The 25,087-nt window shown below is 40.6% G+C and overlaps 1 protein-coding gene across 1 annotated transcript in view; it reads right to left on the bottom strand.

The window, feature by feature from the left end:
- The window catches only part of nhsl3 (NHS like 3), a 53,416-nt gene extending 29,954 nt beyond the window's left edge, over window positions 1–23,462 (bottom strand). The window contains exons 1-2 of the mRNA XM_072676029.1: window positions 23,111–23,462; window positions 21,958–22,252 (exon numbers count right to left, since the gene is read on the bottom strand). Of these exons, the coding sequence (XP_072532130.1) occupies window positions 21,958–22,207 (250 nt within the window). The 5' untranslated portion in view covers window positions 22,208–22,252; window positions 23,111–23,462. The remainder of the gene's footprint in view (window positions 1–21,957; window positions 22,253–23,110) is intronic.
- Between the last annotated feature and the right edge of the window lie 1,625 nt (window positions 23,463–25,087).

The raw sequence follows: 25,087 nt of genomic DNA, 5'->3' as shown, positions 1-25,087 counted from the left end.
TGAAAATCATAGTTTTGCATGGTGTTCTTTGCATCGGGTGTGCTTTCAGCCTAGGATCAGACCTTCAGTGCTTTGATGCTATAAATAAGGTCAGCATGCTCACAAATTAGTTAGCGGCAAACAGAGCATGCCCTCAGCTGTAGTCACACTAAATCTTATGACTGCAATCCGTTATATTGTGCAGACACTGAAGGGCATTACAAGGGTTTAATGCAAGTGCTGTTTGGTGCCTCTTCCGAACCCATTCCATGAGTGTGTCGCACTGTAGCATGACTACATGCTATAGTAAAACTCCCTCACTGCAATCTCAAAGAATGCTTGAAAGTGGACCACACACAATGAGTTAATGAAGGATTTAGTGAGAGACCACATAAGAGGATTTATCTTGTTCTGCAATGCTGGCACTATTTTTGGCTGGAATTAATGTCATTTCTATTATTTACTAAACATAAATGAATGGAAGTACCTCGAGGTGAAACTGTACATGCTGCCTCTTCACATTGTTTGAGCTCCACATACTGAAGTGCCTGGAAACTGAAACTCGAACAGGCTTCTAACTGTACCCATAAGTGCCAACAATAAAAACACCTATAAACTCTTGCCATAAGGACATACTTTTATAGACAATAGCACTTAATATTTCCTGCAGAACCACTGATGTGGATGTGTAGCTCATTTAGCTATACAAAAACCATGAGCCATAATATTAGTACCACAGTGACAGTGAGGTAAAAAACATTCATTATCTTCATCTGCAGTTAACCTGTCAAGGGTTGATAAATTAGGCTGAACAGTCAGATCCTGAAGACAATGTGTTAAAAGCAGGATAAACGGACAGGCATAAAGGTCTGAGCCACTTTGACAAGGGCCAAACTGTGATGGTTGGGCAACTGGGTCAGAACATCTCCAAAACATCAGGCAGGTCTTTTTCTGGTACGCAGTGGTCAGTACCTACCAAAAATGGACCAAGAAAGGACAGCCAGTAAAATGGCAACAGGGTCATGGAGGTTCATAAGGTTCATGGATTGATGCAATCCATGAAGGCCCCACCTCACAACTTACAGGACTGGATCCACTGCTAACGTCTTGGTGCCATTTACCACAGGACGCCTTTAGAGGTCTTGTAGTGACCATGCATCGAATGGTCAGAACGGTTGTGGCGGCACAAGGGGGGGCCTACTCAGTATAAGGCTAGTGTTACCTGCGGAGTCCTGTTTGCACCGGCTGCATTTGCCTTAATGCATGCCAAGCCCCCTACTGCAGACACCATTAAAGGAAAAGATTTTTGCAATTGGTCTGTTTTCCAACCCTATTTTGGTTATGCCAGATATTCTTCGAAAGAGCAAACAACAACAGTCCTTGAGGTTCATGGTATGTCACTTCCATGTACTAAGGCACCATTAAAAATAAATAACAGGTCATTACATATCCTGTCGACTATCAAAAGAGGAGTCACTGCAACACTCTACAGAACTCATCTGTATGGGAAATGTTCCTCTACAGTGCAATATGTCATGATGACACAGTTCAGTACTACCACCAATATCATCAGTAATGCCTCATTTGAACATTTTATTCAAAGAGAAGCACTGGCACATCATCCTTAGCCTTGCCAAGAAAATCCATCTGGTTCAAACCCTCATATTTCACCCGGGCGTCCTGACAGACGACAACCTGACCTCGGAATCGGAATCTGACTTTATTGGCCAAGTATGCTTACACATACAAGGAATTTGTTTTTGGTTATAGTAGCTCACAGTGCACGATAACTGACATTACAGAAGTAACAAACACACCCAACCTTCACACAAACACACACACACACACACACACACACACACAGTGACATACACGCACAGACACACCTGTAAACTTAACATGTGCAGAGTTGTATATTTAAAGTAAAGTGCTAAGTGCAGCAGTAAAGAACAGTGCAGACTGGATTAAATAGATATAAATATGGAGAACAGAGGAGTCGCTGGTTGAGACGGTAGTACAGGTTATTCTGAGACACTATCAGATAAATAAAGTGCAGTACAGAGAAAGGAGAGTGAGAGAGCATCTGGATAGGATGTATGTATTTAGTAGACTGTATACAGAAAGTATTGTTGTAATGTTCAGCTGTTCATGAGTGTGATTGCGTGTGGGAAGATTCGTGAGTGTGATGGCGTGTGGGAAGATTCATGAGTGTGATGGCGTGTGCGCTCATCTGCGCTCAAGACCTCATCCCAGGGTATATGGATGTGTCAGGGTGTTATGTCCTGGTGTTAATCATGACGCATGCAGTCACAGCCTTGAAAATGCCCTAACCTCCTGACGTCACTTTAGTAAGACCTGCCCCCCTACGCTATGACCTCAATACTGATATCTGTGCTCCATTGTGATGTCCAGGTTTTGCTAACAAAATTACCTCAGATCCTCCCCAAAGCTCTTCTTCAGCCCATCTTTGCCATGATGAATCATTCAATGAGGTCAACATCTATTCAGAGAAAGCTCTAGGAGAGCGCTAATTTTCTTAAAGGAATACTTCAGCTATTCTAATGTATAGGATACATCTGTAGAGTATGGTCAGTTAGGCTGGGCAGTGAATTCAGCTCTAAATACATGTAATACATTCTTTCAGAGGAGTTTTCTAGAGGAAGTAATTGGTTACTACCAACGTTGTGATGTGGGTGGAGTTTTCACAGGCTCTGTCTGATCATAAAAGGATACCAGAAAGCCTTAGGGAAAGCAAAAGCAGCCAGAATTGTTTTTATTGTGTTATGCCAGTGTTTGTAAGCTGAATAAAACAGCTTTGGGAAAAGATTCTCTCATGTCCGCCTGATTCTAAATGTACAGCAAATGTTTAAGAGATTTGAGCTCCAAGGCCATATTTAGCGTGTTAGGGCTATGGTTGCTCACAATTATCATTAGGAAAGGGCAGGTGATGCAAAATTCAAAGCTTTGTAAATAGTCTGACTCCTTGAACCTTGTCACAACAACAGGGAGCCACAGGCTCCTCAAACTAGCCGCTGAGCTCACAAAGCAGGACTACAGACTATGAGGCTATAAGGAGATAGCAAAGCGGAATGCAACCAAAGAGTTTCCTCAGTTCCTAACTTAATTAGGAAATGTCAGTAAGCAGGGAGACTCTGGAGTGGTGGTGCACCTGCACAAACATCACCTTTGTAGGAGTAATCAGAAGAAAACTAAATTGTAAACTAATGATGAAGTTAACTTTAAACATTTTGGCCACAATGTGCAAATGAATGTTTGGAGAAAAAAGGGTGCAGAACTTCATGAAAAGAACACTTCTCCAACTGTTAAGCATTAGTGCTGACCAATGTTTTGGGCTTGTGTTGCAGCCAGTGGCAAAAGAGGAAACTTTTCAAAGAATGAGTTCAATTAAATACCAGCAAATACTCAAGGCATGTTGCCTGGAACACAGCTGAATATGAAAAAATGATATTTATTGTAAACACTCAGAATCCACAATGGACTACCTCAAGAAGTAGGCACCACAATAGATTTAGCCCAAGGATCTCACAGAACTAGAAGTATTTTGCAAGGAGGCATGGGCACCATGGGCTGTATGTTTCAAATCACTGTATGTTCTGTAATAAGCACAGGAAAATTAACTGAAACAATAATCAGTACAATACAGATGCAGCGGATAAAGCACGAAGAGCAAGGCACCTGCACATACAAGCGGACATACACCCTGTGACCACCAGGCCTGACCCTTCTGTTGTGCGATGTGTTCAGTCACGCGTGAGGAGACAGCCTGGGACGCTGGATTCAGATTCAGCCTGTCTGAATAAACCCTGTTCCATGAATGAGGGAAAGCTATGCACAGAGGACAATCCAAGACAGGCAGGGAGCACATTTATTCACAACACCCAAAGCCTATAGCCTTCCAATAGAGAGCGCATGCTTACTCTCCTAATAAATACAGTGAAAAGGTGAGGTCTTTCCTTCTGTTACAGCAGTGGTCGGGATGAAAACACAGGAAATACCCAAAGCATTCCCACATACTGCTCACCCCAAGCACACACAGGTCCTAAATTAGCACTCACTCTGTCTCTTATCTATGAACATCTATGAACAAACAATAAAAGCACCCAAACCCTACATTTTCTAGAATTTTATATTGTGTTTATTTAGTTAGTTTGAGGTCTATGTATGACTTATGTGGTTTAACAAACAAAAACATTTTAAAGCTGATATGCAAATATGGTATATGGGAATGGCCCTTTCTGAAGCCACTCATTAAAACATGAATGAGAGATGGTGATCTATTATAGGCTGAATAGGTTATTATACAGACATGTGTTGTTTTTTGTGACGTGAACAATAAGGCTGTTTTTCCTATGAAAATGTGTTGGTTCCTAGGTTGTTCCTATGTGTTTTTAGCAAATTTAAACATATGCACATTTGATCTTCATTGTAACAATATTAAGATATAATATACATACAACTACAACTGATACAACTGATGAAATGTCTCTGAGATGATCTCTGAGGCCTATAGATCCTATAGATAGCTGTTCCTCAAACTGTTCACAAAATCATTTACAAGTTCAAAACATTTAAAACAACTGGCAACATGAGCAGGTCAGACTGTCCACACAAGTTCAGCCCAATGAGGGAAAGAAATGTACAGAGGACAAAAAATAGAGAGTGCATGCTTAGTCTCTTAATAAATACAGTGAAAAGGTGAAGTCTTTCCTGGATGAAAGATGAAAGATGGGATGGAAAAAGACCAGTGAAAACACAGGAAATACCCGATGCATTCTCAAATACTTCTAAAAAAGGTACAATCTACATCAAAAGGTTTTCCTTGATATTAATCCTTGTAAACGGCAAACACTGATTCTTTGCTACTGCATGAATCCCATAATAAGATATTGCACTGGGAAAGCATCATCACATGATCAGTCAGATGCGTGAGTTACTATCTGCTGTACGTTTTAATTTCATTTTCTGTTTAGAAGAGGATCTCAAACCTCTGGCATTCAGCTGAGATTCGAAACAGTAGACTCACTGTCTAAAACTGCACAGAAATGTTCCATTGTTGCTTACATGCAGGTCTAGCTCTGTGTTTAAGCAACACTCATATAGCCACTCAAATAAGTGTTAAAGATGTGAGGAAAACATTTAAGAAGAGCCTTTAAAGCAGCATTATGCAAGAATGGGTATTTCATGCTCTTGGGTTCCCCCTAGAGTCTTTTCATGAATATGACTTGGTTTACGCAATGCTACGCAGTTCTTGCAAGCATTGTCCTTGTCAGTGCAGCACTCCGCGTGCCAAACCCAAAATAGCAATGAGATAGCGACGTGATTCTACCTATTACAAGTCAGTGGAGCATCAGCATGCTTCTGAAGCTGGTATTTTAAGCTACAATGCTACATAATGCTGCTTTAATATAAAGACGACAGTCTGGTTTCTGTGAAGTCAGTGCTACCAAGTGTGAACCTGTAATTTTTGGCTGCAGTAAGAGAACAAAAAGCATGAGTGATGGGCAGCTTTACAGCAATTTTCCAGTTCACAGACACACCCATATACAGCCCTGTCCTGGGAACTGGACCTCGAAGGGAAGCACAGGGAGTAATTTTAGCACATAAAGCTCTTCGATGCACAGGAATACCAACACATCCACAATTTTAGCCCACTAGAGCTCCTAAATAACCTACACACTACAAAAGACTGACACCACAGAACACCTTTCCAGTACAGTAGCTGCTACCTTGCCTTTGTAGAGATGACTAATCATTCAGCACAAGAAAAGCTGCATACCATGCAGATGATTGCTATAGTGCACATAAGTGTATTACTTGTGCTTGTGCATATACTAAACATTTCGAAACGTGACTGTGGAATCGATTCAGAAAGCACAGTCTGGTGAGCTTTGTTGGTGTACTGGTGGTACTGGAGGCCCTGAACCCTGGAATCTGGTTCCTTAACTCCTTTATCCAGAAGGGCTGTAACCAATGCATTTGTAAGCTGCTTTGAACAAAAGCTGTAGTGACATGATAAAGTCATTTCTTTTAAAGATTATTGAAACCAAGCCAATAAAGTGCAGTGAACATGCAATGCACTGAGTGGACTTGACTGAAATGTGTACATTATTTCCACATGAATGAAATACATGCTGCATATTATATTGATACAGTTGTGTTTTTTACAGTTGACTTCTACAATTGTCAGTAATTGAGTTACTATAATATACAGTACTGGGCAAAGACAGCCAGTAAAACTGCTTTGAGCCATTTATCACACCATATAACACTAGAATAAACAATGAATAAAGATGTTTTTTATTTGGACTTCAGCCAAACATTGTAAACAACTTATTATAAATAGCATTGTTGATTGCAATCAATACAATCAAATAATCATTAAAATTGTTGCATTTCAGGCTCGAGAACACTTGATTTTCAATTTCAAACAAGGTGTGAACTATTTTTATAGTTCTCACAAGCAAAAAGTAAAAATAAATAAATAAAAAAGTAAACATTTGATCAAAACAGGGTGAAATTCATACATTAATATTGACATCTCAACTGAAGACATATTTGAGTGGCCTAGGACCTCCTGAAAAAAACAATTCTGGCATGTGTGACTGTCTCCTATAAACATGTTGTAATTTTTAGGAGAGTAGAGTTACGTCAAACTATGAAAACGTCTCGCATAATTGGCTGAGGGCCCACAGGGTTAACTTTCAATGGAAGTCAATGTAAAAAGATTATATTCCAAGTCATTTTGGAGTATGTCCAAATATTTTTACTCCAAGTAAAGATTAATTTACCAGCTTCAAAAATGTCAAACAGTGAACAAACATCAAAAATGGATATACAAGGGTTTTGCGTGACAGTGATGTTACATTGGTTAATAGAACACAGGCTTTGTTCCTGCCTTCTCTGTGCTTCCAGGCACTGTATGGATTTGTTCAGTTCCACCAGTAGCTCATCTGATTTACTTTAATGAAGGACTGATTAGATAAACTAGGTGCTGGACAGTAAATGCAAATACTGGCCATCCTCAAGAAGAGCTTTATAAATGATAAAACACATATCTGCACATAATGATTGTTCGTATTCATTTGTATAGTTTGAACTGTCCTAAACGACAGCTTTACAGATGATTTCCTAAGATGTCTAGGACTTTTGCACAGTAGTGTATCTCTCTCATGTATCTCTCTCAATAATGCGCATATTTAAATGACATAAATGAAAGGAATCTTTTTTCAGTGCACCACTGGAGCTCAAACTTCAACTTTCCAAATTTCCAAAAACAGCGACACAGCTTTTTCAATGAAGAGCTCCTCAACTTCTCCAACAAAGTTGTCACCTACCTGCTTTGAACTTGTCCACCCGTCCCAAGTTCCAGAACGCCTTGACCTTACTCGGGCTGTGGTTGGCGCCAAGACTGGCCTTTGCCTTCTTCTTGCTGATGGAGTTCCCCATGGCATTACTCCAGCATCCCACCAGCTCTAGACTAGGCAAGCACACCTAACATCTGCCTGCTGCCTCCACAACCTTTCCTTCCTGCTCTCAATTACTCCTCTACAGCTCCTTATTCTCTTCTCCCTGAGGGCTGTCCTATAGCCACCACTGCAGGACAGAGCCGTCCTGCTTTGCTCGCTCCGTGCTGGTAATCCACCCTGTGTGTTTGTGCAGGGTGTGTGCGTGTGTATGTGTGTGTGTCCACACACCTCCCTCTCCTCCCTCATTCACAACAGAACGCACTGCTTTCAGTGATGATCAGTCACAGCTCGCTCCAGCCACTTGGAATGTGGAGAAGGAGGGACTGCTGCAAGCTCCTGGTGGCTCTACCCGCCCCTGATCATTCACACACATAAATGCACATGTGGTACACACAAACACACACACACACACACACACACACACACACACACACACATTACCCTTATGTCTGCAGTTTATCTCTGATCAGCATTACATGGAAGATCAGATCAGAATGTTCAAGCATGTTCTAGGATGAATCCCTGTCCTCGGCTCTCTTATAGACACAACCTTCAGCTGGCCATGCGTTGAATCCTAACAGTGCCAGATCTTATCTCCTCCACCTCTCTGAAGCCGAACCCAGTAATTCTAGCATAACAAAGCCTAGTTTATCTAACACCACAAAGTACATTTCCTCAGCATCTCAGCGCTTGCTATCACACATTTAAACCCACAATAGACCCCTCATATGTAGTGGTATGAAGACAAAAGCCTTGTATTACTTGCGCTGATGAAACTCGGCTTATGATCAACATTGTTTTTATTCCATGGCTGTTCCTATTCACCCACAGCCCCGCCCAGGCTCTGTTTTGATCCCCTCTCTCCCTCTCCTTCTCTCTCTCTCTCTCTCTCTCTCTGTGCTGGGATGATGCATCTGGATCTCCTTTGCTTTATTGTCTTTGCGTGTATCCTGGTTACAGTGTTCTAGCATTTCTAACTCTCTCTCTCCACATTCTTCTTCCTGTCAGTTCTTCTGCCTCTAACTGTTTGTTCCTGTGTGGTCAGGTAATGCAATATTCCGCTCAGCTCTCCTGATCCTTGTCCGTTGAATCTATTACATGGTACGCAGGAACATTCCAGAAAGGAATTAAACCAGCATAAACATCACATAAATAGACATGCACAGCAGTGATCGCTTAATGCAGGCGTACATGATATTACCTTTCAGCTTGTGCCAACAATGCCAGCAGATCCACTATTGAGTTAAGCTATTATGGCTCCAAAAAAGGCTATTTGCATATTTTCAGGGTTGTGTTTTGTCTGTTTTTTTTCCTAAGGACTGCTAACTAATAGGGGGGGGGGTGGGGGGGGGGGTCTCTGTCAAACCACTGGTATCCTGCTGAGGAAAGGCAAGCAGCGCCCATCACAGGAACTGGTTCAAAAGAAACAGAGCGACTATGATGTTAAAGATCATGGGACAAGGCAAAACTATATGGAGCACTATATCGTGCAGTTCAAAAGTTTGGAATCACTTGTCATGGTAATTGTTTTTTTTTAATAAACAATAATAATTTATATCATTAAAATATTTATTTTTGGGGCTGTTTAGTTCAATATTTCAAATATTTTAATAAAGATTTTACTGCAATTATCCATTTGCAGTATTTTTTAATTATCACTTTTATAATTTACAGTATTCTGAAAATTTCACTTTTGATGTTCTAAAGCTTTCTCACTTTTTCAACATCTATATCCCTGTTCATCACTCTAGACACCTTAATGTTTTTTTATAGCTTATATGTAATTTCTTACTAATCATTTCAAAACATTTAAAAATGGTAGCACAGGTTGTCACTGTTGGAAGCTACACTGTATGTCCAAATGTTGTAGACACCCCTTCTTATGAAAAAATACAGCTACTTTAAGTTGCACCCGTTGCTGACAGAAGAATAGGACTCTCTGGAGCAGATTAACACAAACCTATCGGCTCCATACCTTATGCCAAATAAAGCCCCTCAGCATTGAGCTGTTGAGCAGTGGAACTGTGTTCTCTGGAATGATGGTGCTCCACCCTTTAAATCTGTGATGAATTGGGGAGTTGGTAATGAGGTGGGGTGGGTGGTGTTAATCATCCAACATTCTGACCTTACTAACTGATGTTAGTCACTGAATGCAATCAAATCCTCACAGAAATGCTACAAAATCCAGAAAGCTTTCCATGGACAGTAGAGACAGTTACTCCAACAAAGCCAGGATAAACTCTTTTTATAAACTTTCAGTTTGGAAGAAAGAATTCGGAAGAAGTATTGGTGTCCCAATACTTTTGTCCATATAGTGTATTGCTGTTAGTGGTTCCCAGTCCTGTTCCTGGAAGATACCCTGTCTGGCACATTTTTGTGGTTTCCTGCTCTAACACACCTCCTTTAACTCAGGAAAGGCTTGTTAATTAGCTGATTAGCTGGATCTGGTGTGTTGGGAGCAAAATAAATATAAAAAGTGCAGGATAGGGAGTCCTCTACGGCCAGGGTTGGGAAACATTGATTTAAGCATTTGAAAGATATGCTTTTCTAAATTTCTATTGGTCTATTGACCAAGAAATGTCTGCACAGTGTACAGGGTGGCATATATTTATTTAAAACATGTTTTTAAAAATAAAAACATCCTAAAGATATTTTTAAATTTATTAGATAGCTATATAAAACTAAACTGCCTCATCTAGCACTGGTTACATGATAGGAGCTGTAACTAAAGCAAGTCCCCTTTGTCCTCAGTCAGTCTCCAAACCTCAGTTCACTTCCAGCTTCGGTCAGTGTGACCTCTAGAAGATCTGTAATGTGATCAGTGATGTATCACATGTATCTGCATTTGCACTTTATCTGTACAGGTAATACCCTTCACTAACACATACCTCAAACACTAGCTATCCTTATACACAGTTCCTTCATATCTCATACACAAATTATGGTTGTTAAATCACATGCAACAGTACTATAATTTAAGTATGATGGTCTCTAGTATAACTTTACAATAAAGGTATACACTTAGATGTACGAGGAAATGAGTTCTATTAGTACACACTGGATAGAACCACAAGAAGCTTTCGGGGGACCAGGCTAATGGTACCATTATAAGCTCATGGTTAATTGCACCCTGGTGAAATGCTTCCAACTTCTTGTTGTTCACTTACAGGTTGGCATTACAGTATGCTCAGACACACAGTCTACTCTTTTCCTCTTTAGCCTGGCCACTGTCCCACTGCAGTCCTCTGCTAAATTCAGATTTCTGTCCTGCCTAGAGAATGCACTGCAAAGGCGAGCAGTGGTATTTTAGCTGGCTCATCATCTAAAGAACTTCTTGCATGACAAGAATACAATACCCCAAGGGCTGCATGATATTACTTAGCACAGCTCCCTGTTTCTGAGTCATTACTGCTGACTTAAGAAAGACAAATGCAGACCAGATACCTGCATCTCACAGCTCTCGTTTGCACGGGTATGTGTCCTGGGTGGGTTCCAGAAAAGGCAGAATTTCTTGTGTATGGCTATATTAGCTAATTGGTCTGTAGTGTTTATACGGTCATCACTTAAGCACTTTGCTAATGCATAGGAAGGAGCAAAGCCTGAGGGGGAATCTTTCGCCACAGAGGCAATTTGGATGCCACTTAGAACTTATCTCATGGTTCTGCATTCACATGCAAAGATACTGCTAATGCTAGCTACAGTGATATACAAAGGTTTGGGCTTCCCAGGTTACAATTTCTGTTACTGTAAACAAACCCATCTGTGGTAGTGAACACACACACACTCACTAGTGAACTAGTGGCAGTGAGTACACACACACCTAAAGTGGTGGGCAGCCAACTCCAGCGCCCGGGGAGCAGAGATTGTAAAGGGCCTTGCTCAAGGGCCTAACAGTGGCAGCTTGCCGAGCCCGGGAATTGAACTCACAACCCTATTATTGATAGCCACTCTAACCACTGAGCCACCACTGAGTTAAAGATTAAACATCCGATCCAACATTTCAACATTATTAGAGTATTATTTTGGCTTTGCTTTGTTGGAAAAAGAGTCCCATGCAAATGTCTCGACACCCCAAAAACTTTGAGACATTTACAAAGGTCTCAGGTCTAAATAAGCTTGCTACAGCTATGACTTGTTCACACTCATCGTTAGGAATCAGCATCATCAAAGTGGCAGTAGTGGCTCAGGGGTTGGATCTCGGGATTATTGTTTCATTATTATTATGATTATTAACCATGGTAAGTAATCTTACTTAAACATTAAAGAAACAAGACATCTTTAGCTTCATGTACCGAAATCATTTTTTGCATGCCACTCTATACTAGGAGAGTGCCCAACCAAAGCTTCTCACCTATTACCTTAGACCCATGGTTCCCATCCCTGGTTCTGGAGGACCCCCTGCCTCTTACATTTTACATGACATTTTCTCTTCCTTAGAGAAGCTGTGCAAATCTTCAAACCAGACAACGCAATGAATTATGGGTATTCCATGTCTAATAGGGTACATCATCACTTCTTATTGTGGTGTGATGTGGGATCGTTACAGTGCACTGACAATTCAGCACAGACACCACTACACAATGCCAGAATCCCAAAGTAGTGCACTATACAGGGAATAGGGCACAGTCTCGGAGTGTTATTACACCCTCCAAAACACCTGTTCCATATCATTCGCTCTTAATTAAACCCTTCCAGAGATCCTGAAATGCTGGAGCTGGAAAACGTCAAAACTCCAAGACCAGGATTGCGAACCTGTGCCTTAATGTTTTTATGCTCTGATGTCTGTGCCCACTTTAACCCCTCAGTATAGTAAAGGCCACTTGACTGCTAAACACCTGAACATAGCCTGCTATTAAGCCAAATGCAGTATATTTAAACAGACTTATCCTTTGAGGTCCAAGCAAGGTTCTGACTGGGATCTTCCTTTAAAAAATGAGGAAAATGAGCTGTGAGCAACATCAAACTGTGAACAACATCATGATTACGTTAAAATGTTGCTCTTCACTTTGTGTCACATTATAGTGTTCTGATAGAGAGATTTTGAGCTTGCTTTATACTGCCCTCTTGTGACTGAGTAAGATGCAGCTTGCATACAGTGAGGAAAGCGAGCTGTCAACAACATCAAACTGAAGTTAAACAAATTTGGCCCAGTGCTCTTCACCATAGTACACAGAAGCAGGACAGATGGAGAAGATGGGGTTTGCTATATACCGCCCTCTTGTGGTTGAGGTGGATGCAACTTGGCAGAGCTATCAATAGCACTGCATTACACTGAGCACTTCATTTTGTCCAGCATTTCTGTTTTTTGAGGAATACAAATCTGGGCAGAAATCCTCAGAAAGTACATTTTGCTAAACAGAATGTTCTCCTTGCCCAGAAAACCGCTGTGGTGTTAAATGTGATACAAACCCGCTGTGTCGGAATGCAGGTCGAAAGAGAGCTGGCACTGAGGCAAATTCCATCCAGCTGCATTCCAGAAGGTTCAGAGACTGGCAAGCACACAGAGAACTCACCTGGTGCCAGCCTGCCCTATCCATGCCTTCTCTCAAAGGTTCACAGGCTTCTGCTGTTTCTCAGTTAGTCTCCATCTGCTGCTTGCTGTGATAGTCTGGTTGACCAGTGTTTAGCCTCACCATATGATTACATTCCATGGAAGCTCACTGCCATTATAAATGTGTGTGTTCACTGTGCCCTGTCCTCATTCCTGACATACTTGGGTCTGAGCTGTGAGCAGGGCAGGTAGCAAAAGCTCAAGGTCAAAGCAATATATGATGAGTCATGAGCCATTTTGGGAACAGAAGGACACTGAGCATTCAGCAATTTAATTGCACAGGTGCAGAAAAGGAAGTGAGTGAGAAAGAATGACTGTGTATGACTGAGTGCAGATTTAGTACATTTGAATGTAGTACATGTTCAACTGAGAGGGTGCAAATACACTATATGTATTATAAGTACTGGGACATCTGCTGAATTATTGTTTCTTCTGCTTTTGTTAGAGTAACTGTCTGTACTGTCCTAAGAAGTTGCTTTGTACTAGATTTTGGAGCATTACTGTGAGGATCTGATTGAATTTAGCAACAAGAGCTTTGTTGAATGATCAAGAGAATGTTGAATGACCACCACCAGCACTGGAGCACCATTATCCCAGAAAACAAAGTTCTACTGCTCCACAGCATAAAGCTGAGGGTCTTTTTACCCCTCTACCCCACGCCTGGCATTAGGCATTGGTGAAAATAGAGCTGAAGATCAGCTCATTTCCTCCAGCTGACCACTAAATTGGAGCTAAACACACATTAGATGAGAAAGTACCAGCTTATTTTTACCAATAAAACTCAAGAAAGCCAAACCTGGGGAAGCAAGCTGAGATAAGGGTAAAAGCTAACCAGCTACAATTTCTTCAGGTTGCTCATGCTGAGAGTACACAACGAGAGGACAGTAGCACTATCCAGTAAGACTCAGTGCTGTAACAATGTTAAAAATATGCTAGAGTACGTGATTACTGCTAGCTGTTGCTGTTGCCATAAAGCAGACAATAACAGCAGAGCATGTGAGCCCCCAAACACTCTGTAAAAGGTTACATTCTGGGGCAAAATAACAGGGTTGTAAATAGGCTTGTAACATTGGGTCTGAGCATTTTTCACCCTAACCAAAGTCACATATTTACTGTTTATACATCAAACACCAGCTTAAAATACTCAATGTTGCATTTTTTGGCACATTTAACACCCCTAAAAACGTCAGCAGCATGACATATTGTGAAAGTTAACTATATAGTGTTAAGATAACTATATAGTGGGAAGCACTTTTTAAAGGCTTCATATAGGCAACATATACTATACAGGGACTCCATAACACATGCATAAGCACTGAACAATGTATTCATCAGGCAGTACCTGAGTTTCAGGAACAGTAAAGAAGTGCATGATTGGTATAATGGGACTTAAACTGTGGTTTCAATATAACACTGTTACGAAGCATCATTTCCCTTTCACTTTATAATAACCTTGTATAGTTACTTTATAGACTTTATAAATCTTCTATAATCCTATGATTACTGGCATATGGTGTTGTGATATCCCTTTATAGTACAATTTATTTTTGTTGCAAACCCTCAAATAAATGTCCATACAATGTTATTCACTTCATAAAACATTCAATATCATCTCGAATAGAGGCCCAAGCTGTTCATAAAGGCTCAGATATGGGGTTTAAATGCTTTAATGAATCCCTTATCCCTAGGTGTTGCCATTTACTGTATAACCACCAAACTGAATAGAATGTTCCCTGCAAGATATAAGAACACTGCTGTATCCAGAGCTTTCTGGCCCCATGCCCATTTCATTAACAACTTCTGTGTGTCAAATGACTAAAGCAGGCAGCAGAGTAAGAGAGCGTTACTGAAAGGAAAATTAAAGAGAGAGAGAGAGAGAGAGAGAGATAAAGAGTGTGTGTGATGGAGCAAGGTTTTGGGGTTACAGGTCAGCTGCTATGACAATAGGAAGAGAGTTTAATCTCGGTCTATGGGGATGGCTCTTGTTTTTGCTGGTCACCAGAGTCTATTATGGTAGTCTGGTCTGTGTGTGTGTGTGTGTGTCTCTCATACAGTTATGGGTGTAACCACCATGACCCTGTGTGAGGTCACAGAGCTTTGCCTGTGACTGTGACCTTGAGTGCCTGCTGTAATACATGTTCCACAACACGCTGATCATACCCTGGAGTTCTGAACTCAGTTTGAGTCCATTCACACTGTTACCTCCTCTGGATCACTGGACTAACATCACAGCTTGCAGTCAGTCTACATCAAATGGAAAGGCCGCCCAGGCCAGACCACAGGCCCACGTTCAAGAGGTGCATTTGAGCCACATAAAATCTAACTACAAAAGAATTAGCTGCAAGGTTTTATCCAAATCTGACATTAGAGGAGGTGTGCGAGAGTTTCCATGAAGGGTTTATAGTAACAAGAAGTCTTAATGGCTTCTTATGTAATTGCAGAGTGAATCATGCCACTTCCAGTGTAAGCAGCATCAGTCAAATTGATTTGCCAAGCAGGTGGCGAAGAGAGTGAGTGTGTGTGTGAGAGAGAGAGGGCAGGGTTTAGGTGAAGCAAACAGTAAGAGTGCATATGTCACCAGGTATATTCATTACTGAGGATTACATAACAAACCCCACATGCTGAGACATATGAGATGGCCAGGCAGATTTGAATGGGCACACTGTAGGGATACACAGAAAATACAGAAGTTTCCATCTCTGAAACATTCAATTAACTAAAGCCTGCCCTCCAGCACAAGCCCAGGAACAACAAAAAGAGGGAAAATGTGCGAGTTACTCAGAGCATCACTCATTGTCTCCATCTTTCCCCTTTATTACACCTCTGTTGCTTTCTCTTCCACTCCCTCAGACTTGATGAGGAAAAGTGTGGGGATGTAAGAGGTCAGCAGGCCTTTCAATCAGTGCTGGTCTGAAACTACATTGTCTATACCCACCCCTGCACTGGTGTCTCACAGCATTACTGAAGTTTAAGCAGTATGGACAGACAACAAGAATTCTATCCATGACAAAATTCTCCTCCAAAAATAACAGGGTCCCAGCTTTCATACTGATACAAATACAGGCTTCCCTTTGGTAAAAACCAAGCAAAACAGTCCAATCCAAACAAGCAATGTCAGCATTTTAGTACATTCACTTGGCATGGAGATGAAGTTCTCAGGAAGAACAGATCCATTAACTTTAAAGCAAAGTTAAACCCTGTCTGATAATGTGATATGTAGGGACAATACAGTACTACTGAATTCGATCAGTACTACCCAGTGCTTTCTCCAGTCTGTATATAATTGTATGTAATCAATGTGCTAAATATGACGTGCTTGAAGACAGTTCAGACATAAACAGTTCAGGCTCACCGCCGGAGAGACTCTACGTCGTATCTTTTCCCCAGACTCTTAAGGACTCTTAAGTAGTGGTATCTAGGCCAAATAAACAACTTTACGTCTTGGTCTAGGGAATGTGTGTATGTGTCCTCTAGTGTCCTCTAGTTTAATTAAGTAAAAATAATACTATAAATTACATATACATTCAACTTAAAAAAACAACAACATACAAGTATTAAATGTATAATAATAATAATAATAATAATAATAATAATAATAATAATACAAAAAAACATAATTATTATTATTATATGACAACAATAATACATAATTAGAAGTATAATCTGTAAATCAATTATATTTACTTACATTTGCTATTATTAGAAATCTTCTTCTTATTATTATATTATTAATATTATTATTAGAATTCTTCTTCTTATATTATTATTATTATTATTATTATTATTATTATTATTATTATTATTAGTTGTGAGTTGTTTTATTGGTAATAAAAGGTGTCCTTGAGTTTAAGAAAGTATATTAAATGCTGTATAAATTAAACTATATAAATTAAACCTGTTATTATTATAATTATTACTACAGTTTCCTGCATGTCTAAAATCAATATTAATAGCATAGGGAAATACTCAAGCAATTCTTTCACAACACTTTCACAACCTTAACACTGCATCCATTACTAATGTACTGTAATCTTGAGCAAACTAACTATGATATTCTGTAACTGAGGAAGAGCTCTCTGTCGGTTTCATCAAGGTCTCGTCTTATCTCTTTAGTCACATGATTGATTCTCTGACGTGTGGAGAGCGTGTATATCACTGTCTGAAGACATCATTAAACATTCAGCTCTTTTTTCCAATGTAATTACTGAGCGGTCTCATTTCACCCCTGCTCTTGCTGTTGGTCACAGATCTGTTCTCTATAGTGACGTTCTAATAGCTGATAACAAATGGACATTGCATTTGCTGGTGACAATAGTCATTAGCAGCAGTGAGCTAAACCTTTCATTTGGCTAGAGTTGACATTTCCACCACACTGTTGATAAGCAAAGCTTTTTTTGGTAGCCAGTGTTAACATCGTTTTCCTTGCGAGAGTATCAGCTTTGCACACATTGTTGCAGCACTTAGATATACAAGATGTCTAAAGATGTCCTGTAAAAGTTTCAGTAAAGTCCAGCACCAAAATCTAACATTTAATTTAACCCTTCAAACTGCTTTAGTATTCAGTTATTATGGTCACAACTATACTGTTATCCGATTTATCTTTATCTTCTGTCCAGTTTTTCTTGTGTCCTGCAGTTCCCAAGATATCAACATTGTTCCAACTCCAGATTGTTTGGTCTGACTGTATGATTCAGGCTTGCTTACAGCTTTTAAATGGGCGTATAGGCATTTCCATATAGCAAAAGATTTATACAGACTTCTATCCTTTCTTATGTGATGGGGAAATTATATAACCACAGTAGTAACACACAACCAACCACATGAGGTACTAGGGATGCACCGATCTGGCTTTTTCAGTTCCAATACTAATACAAATACATAAACTTTTCATATCGGTCAATACCCATTACCAGTCTGATACCATTGCTAAATTAATAAACCATATACCTCACCATGTGGGAGGCTTGATGCATCAGGATTGACTTCAACAATACTTAATATAACAAATCACATAGATATATAGATATATCCATGCACATAGCACATAGATATAAATGGACATGTAAGTGTAAATTTGTCATTTATTGACTTGCACATTTAGTGCAGTCTTACATCATAAAAGTAAAGGGAAAGGATCGGTTCCATGGATTGACCTAATTATTAAAAACCCGATCCAGCTAATTTTGTTAATATCGGGACCAATCCGGACCAAAGAGGTACCACAGCATATACCTGGGATACCATAGCACATGTCTAGCAACCACCTCACAACACCCTAGCAACCACTTTGCAACACCACAATAACCACTGGAAATACCATAGCATTCACCTTGAAACACTAGTATAGTACTTATCTAGCAAGTACTTAGCAACACCACAGCAACCACCTAGCAACCACACAGGAACACCATAACAACCACTTAAAATCCCAAAGCAACCACTTTGCAACACCACAATAACCACTGGAAATACCATAGCATTCACCTTGAAACACTAGTATAGTACTTATCTAGCAAGTACTTAGCAACACCATAGCAACCACCTAGCAAAAGGAATTTTACTCTAAAATTACTCTACTTGACCACATAACAACAGCATAGTAACTGCATGGAAGTGGAAACCATTTAATTTGTGCAACCATTTTGGGTTTCCTTCTAGAAATGCAGTTTTCTAGTTTATTTTAAGACTTATTCAGTGAGTGCTAAAGCTTTATCCAAAACCGCTATGAGGTTCATATGTTATTAATCAGCCATATAGTCAACATGATACGTTATCATTATCATTTAAAATTGTGGCTTTTTTAGGTATTGTTAGTACATTTACAACATTACACACCTGCATGCATTGTAAAAACAGAATTAGACCTATTATACAGAGCCTGTAAACAACAAAACTAGTTTATAATAACTACATAAACTGTATAATAAGCCATGAATGGATGTCATCCCATAGTTTTTCACGTGTCTTCTTATGTGATTATGTGTAATATATATGATTATTGTGGTTTAGTCTATGTCTTTAAATATGTGTTTAAATATGTCATGATATCATAATTTAAAGGTATATAGTTATAGAGGTGAGAAACTGAAGTGTGGGCCCACATGCAGAATTTTGTCTGGGGGTAAACTAAAAAGCAGACTTTAGGTTTTAGTATCATATTCCTTACTCCAATCCCCACGGTAACCAGTACAGACGACTAATGTCCGTGGGTGTGCATGTAGCATGTCTTAACCTGGACAGAGACTCAGGGAATCCCACACATAGTGATCTCACCCCTAAAACAGCCTCCAGACCGGATAGAGCACCCCTGGGGGGAGGGAGGTGGCGAAGCACAACTAAACAAGGGTGACGTAATGCTTTGGTGCTGCACTATCGACCCCTAAGCCCAGAGATGTGCTTCTATCAGCCAGAATCAGGACGAAACAGCAAAGATCAGATGTGAAGGGGAAAGTCCGCTCCCAGAGAAAGCTCTTGAACTCAGTCAAATGACTAGGCAAGTCACAGAGTATCACTTTTCATTTTTACTTTAATCAGTTTTCACTTTTGTGACTTTCTTTGTATACCAACATCACATAAGCATACGAACCTTATGAGCACTTTCACCATAATCACCTTTACCTTTACCTTTAATCACCACATGAGGGTTCAAAGAATATAATACTGTGCAGTATACGGTACATAATAAAGCACGAATAGATGTGTGTGTGTAATTCCAGCTCGCTGTGTAGTTCTACAGTGGAGGACTGCAGTTGCAGAGACTGTGAGAATGTGCAGGAGGGGGGTGTTCTAATTAAAAAAGCATTTAATAAAGAATCCCTCCTCTGTCATCTCTCCAGCTCAATACAGCATTGTATCTCTAATCTCCCTCTTCTGCCACACAGCCCTGTCCACATTCTGGCTCTGGCTCAGCAGTGCCTGCTCTCTCCTGCATGCCTTTGGATCAGAGTTTTCAGCTTGAAATGATGAGGATCTGAATTCCTTTTAAAAGGCCTAAATATCACAGAAGTTACATCACATGCAGAGCATATGGACAAGGCTGCAGCCAGCTATAGGTGAAATAGGCAACTGCCTAATGCCTCTGAAATGGCCTACAGACCAATGTGTAACAACTACAGACTAAAAGAGTATGAATTATTTCCATATCAAGACTGTCAAGCTAAACTGCACATGTTCTTTCATTTTTCATTTTGGACATAATTTTAATTTAGCAGTTGTGTCAAACTTTCAGAATAAATGGACCAATAGAAATGCCCCAAAACTTTTTTTACATCAACTTTCATTGAAAGTTAGAAAAGTCTTCCCTCTACTGTAAAATTACCATTTTTCAACATATTGTCACTGTCAATTTTGCATGACAGTGACAATATGTTGGTTGGTTCTTGCTGCTCACTCTGTTGTATGCATAAGGAAATGTGATAGGCCTACTTAATGTATAAAGACATCTGATAGCCCCCCCAGAACCCTCCCTGTAATGTGCAACCCAAGGAGCATTAATGATGAGCTGCAAAACACCCACTGAAACAGACCAATAAAAATAAAGCAGTTATGCTCTGCATTAGTCACATTACTCAGTGTGGTTTCATTCCCTTATTATGTTTTGCATCATCTGCAGTGGTAGTTTTCTGTAAACCTGCAGTTCAAATCATTATAGTATTATATTATCAAGTATTATAGTTGTAACTGTAACAAGTATGTGTAAACTAGCAATCGAACAGCTTATGTGAATCAGTTACAGGTCAGATCAGAGATGTGCTCGACATTGCAGCAGGTTAAATGTACCTTTTAGTTTGAATAACTAGAGATTTATAATTTTCAATAACCAAATTTTAAATAAACAAATGCTGAAATTAGTTGATCAGGTCCTCCCTCCCCGACTAGGTTCCAAATGAAAATCTTGCCTAAGGTATCTTATAGCATTAGGCTGGCCTTCCATCCAGGTAAACTCACAAGCACTTCCTGCATATGTCTGGAATACCACTACTACTGTGCTACAGTACATGTGCGTGTGTTCCTTTTCAGATGCAAGATATTATGCTGTTACAGACATAAAAAAAAGAAAAGAATGCCGGCTCTCTCTTTATAAAGAGTTGTCTGCTCGTCTGGTTGGACCACCAACCTCAAGTTACCCAGCAGGTTTTCAAGAGTGAGTCCCCAGGACATACTCTATGGCTGATCACAGTGTGTTATCTTAGGCTGAAAAATGGGTGGCCTTGCATTTCCCATAACAATACTTCCTAGAGGCATGACGTGATGTAAATACTTAGTACAAGACTAATAGACTACACCATGTGAGCACATGACTCGCATGTGTTTACTCCCTCAGACACTGCCAACCCAGTACCAAAGAATAAGTACGTAAAGATGACTGACGAGAGTGACACCTGTAAAACCAGTATAAAATGTATACCTCTAAACCACCGTTTTAACATCTAGACGAACCATCCCCCATCACCACTGCATAACTTCCCATATCTACCAGTAATTAGATGAAACATTTCTGCTCATTCAAGAACAGGCCAGGCACACTGTTCAACCACTTCTCCTCCTTGTTGGCACTGCAGGTGTATTCAATGCTGGAGTTCAAGAGCGAGCCAGAAAGAACTAAAGAAAGAGAGCCAAAAGAAAGCGCAATGCTAAGCAGATTAGCCATTCCAGAGAAGACATGTTCCTACACTAGCCGTGTAATCCTGCTCAATAATGCCGAGATGACCGAGTGATAACCAGGCACATAATAAACCAAAGAATTCCGCTTTCAAAATGCCCAGGCAGGAGGGCATCTGAGAGTGAAAGAAAAAAGTAAACAGTTCCAAGAAAGGGCCAAAATGAGGGGCTTCAGTGGTACATCAGCTATACGCTTATTAAAAGCACCACTTGCCTTCCAACCACATCATAAACACATACTATATAGCTGAGACTGAGAGGGTTCAATGGTTTATTTACCTTTGGAGGACTCATGATTGGTTTGACCCTGTCTGATGGTGGCACACTCTCCAGTCCGTCCTGCCAGACTTGCGGATCGACTCTGACCATTACTGACACTCCTTTTTTGCTTATTGCCCTTAAACCAGCTGAACGCCCGTCCCAGGGAAGAGCCACGCTTCTTCTTGCCCTTGTTGACCTTACTTTGCAGGGCCAGAACCTCAGTGATGTCCCTGGGCACCAGGTCTCCCATGGAGCTACTCCTGGACATGTTCAGGCTGATGACGCCCCGTCTCCCTTACTGCAGTGTCCTCACCTGTGGGGAAAAAAAGTATGGATGAGATGAAGATGAGATGAATATTTAACTAGTGCCTAGCTAAGTGCCAAAAGAGCAAACACATCAAGTTCAGAGGTCCTGAAGTGCATCTGCCTCAGATAATCCCCCCCCCTCCCCCAGGTGGATGCCAATGTATTTTTCTCAACACATAGGTGGTATTAGGTCCTGGTGCTACTTGTTACTTGCCAGTAATCAGGTGCAAATGCAGCCCCCCTCTCTAACAGGAAAATGCCTTCCTACTAAGGAGCGAAGAAGGAAGCAAGGACTTTATGCAAAAGCCCAGAGAGTAAAGCCCCCCTCTCTCCTTCACCCTGACAGAAGTACGCAGGAGAAAACTTCTAGCGCAGTCTGGCTCGCCCACCAGCGCTTTGCTTTTCGCAGGCTGGTGCCAGTGGCAAAACTCTCTCACTGTTCCATTCTCAAGCCCAGAGAAGGGATGCTGCTTTTAGAGAGTGTGGCCACTCACCCAGTGTGGCTGCAAACCACCGCTGTGCACTTTGCACAAGCAGAAAAATGCCTAGGAGCTGACAGAATAAGCAATACACCCCTGAACAGACCCCCAGGGAAACAAGGCTCCTGCAAATACCCCCCCATTGACAACCACACCAATCTCCAGACACGTCCATTCTTAAACACCTAAGTTCACCTCAGTTCCCTTTCACTTAAACTACATACCTAGCAAACACTGAAGGCTATTAATACAAGCCTTAACATTACTAACCTAATCTGCAGTTTAAATAGTGAATAAACACATTGACATTGACATTGCAACTGCGCACACACACATGCACACACACACACACACACACACACACACACACACACACAAATACTTACATACAACACACTCTGGGGGGATCTTCCCTTCCCTTCTCTTCTTTTCTGCTTTTGTCCCTCTTTCTCTCCGTCTCTGTCTGTCTGCCCCCCCACCCGAGCTGAGTTGAGCTGTGCTGGGCTGTTTGCTCAGCTCTTTCGGGGTGACTGGAGCTCCATACTGGTCAGTCCTCCCCCCTCCTGTCCGCTCCCAGCTCGCTCCTGGCCCCTATTCAACTCCGCACAGAGCAACTGCAGCACACACGTGTATTCCAGCCAGCCCTGTTTCACAATGACAAGCTCTCTCCCTCCCCTGTCTCTCTCCTTTTCCCCCCTCTCTCTCCCTCTGACTCTCTCTCACACATGCACACCCACACACACACACACACACACACACACACACACACACACTACTTCACTCCTCCCTACCCTCACTCTCAGACACAGCTTTCTATTCTTCCTTCTTCGTCTTCTGGAAACCTTATGTTTCATGCTCCTCCGCTCCTCTTTACTGCTCTGGTGGAGTGAAGGAAAGTGAGGCATTGAATTTACTGGAATCAGATGTGCAGATGATATATTTTCATATGAATATCGTTATCAACACAATTCAGTGTTTTTACTGGAATATATTTAATTTTTGTGGGAATTCAGCACACATCTGAATCAAGTATTTAAGACATCATTGATCAAGTTGGGTAAGTTGGTGAACACAACAACAGTGGATGCATTTTTTCCTGGCCACAAACACGACACATTTTAAAAGGCACACATGTACTCTTCAGGCTATACAGATTGTTCTAGTTATTACTGCTGAAACAAACAGCCTGGCCAGATCAAGCTGGTTGACCACCTTAGCTCTTGACTAGCATATGGTATGTTTTAGTTTGAGTTTGAGGGTTTAGTTGGTCTACAAGCATCTGCAAGCATTAGACCATCTGAAACCATCTACCAGATTTTTCAGCAAGGGTGTTTGACCAGAGCAGGCATCAAAGTCCAGGCATCAAAGATATGTGATTGTTGCTCACTACAACATTTCACTTTTAAATAATGAAATTATAAACAGACATGTAGAATTTGGACTGTAATGAGACTGTATCAGTCACTACCTGTGTTAGACAGATAGGCATCATTAGCTGCAGCTGACCAGTATTACTTATATTTCTCTGAATGAGGTTCAACCAAAGCTTGGCTTTACTCAGGTCTCTAGGTGATAAAATCGTATCTACTGCATTTATTATGTAAAATCTGTCACTCAAACAGTTCAGTGCATTATACAGATTTACAGCGTTTACATACCTGCAACGTCGCCCTCTTCATGTGTAACTCCATTTTGGGGAGTAACTTCCAATGTTACCTCTTGAAATGTGAAAAATGCATCCTGCCAGGATTTGTAATTTGTCTGCGTTTGTTTCTATGGTCATCACATACTGCGGATTTACACAGCTTTAAACACATCCATTTAAGTTCCGCCTTCTCACCACCATTATTGGTCTACATGTACCTGCTTCTACATCAACCATTGGTCAAACTGTTCCCAGCCGCTGCCGATTGGTCAAAGCCCAAAAAATGTCTAAATGCAACTGTAAATAAACAAAAATCAGTTGGGCTTCTCCTGTCTTTTTATTTTATTAATGTATTTATTAGTATTTATTTTATATTGGCATGGAAAAAAGCAAGTTATGTAAAAGGATACAATGATACAATGATTAAGCACGATGATTAAACACTATTGGCTATTAAGGTTATTTTTTGTTCTTGGTGGGTAAATGTTTATGCATTCATGTTCATTAACGTGGCTGCATGACTTTTAGAGATGTTTAACTCTAGTGTCCTCTTTTTTGAAAATCAAAATATGGTCACCCTAGCTTTTTGGTAGCGTGGTGTTTTTGTATGCCGAAACCTAAGCAGGTATCTTACTGGTCATGTTGTTTTGGCTGAACAAATGGCTGGAGTAACGGGCGCTGAAGATGGTCTTATACAGACTGATCAAACATGTTCTAC

This window comes from Salminus brasiliensis, chromosome 3, assembly GCF_030463535.1.
Source record: "Salminus brasiliensis chromosome 3, fSalBra1.hap2, whole genome shotgun sequence".
Lineage (NCBI taxonomy): Eukaryota > Metazoa > Chordata > Actinopteri > Characiformes > Bryconidae > Salminus > Salminus brasiliensis.
The sequence above is the reverse complement of the archived record's forward strand: the minus strand, read 5'-3'. Positions and strand labels throughout refer to the sequence as shown.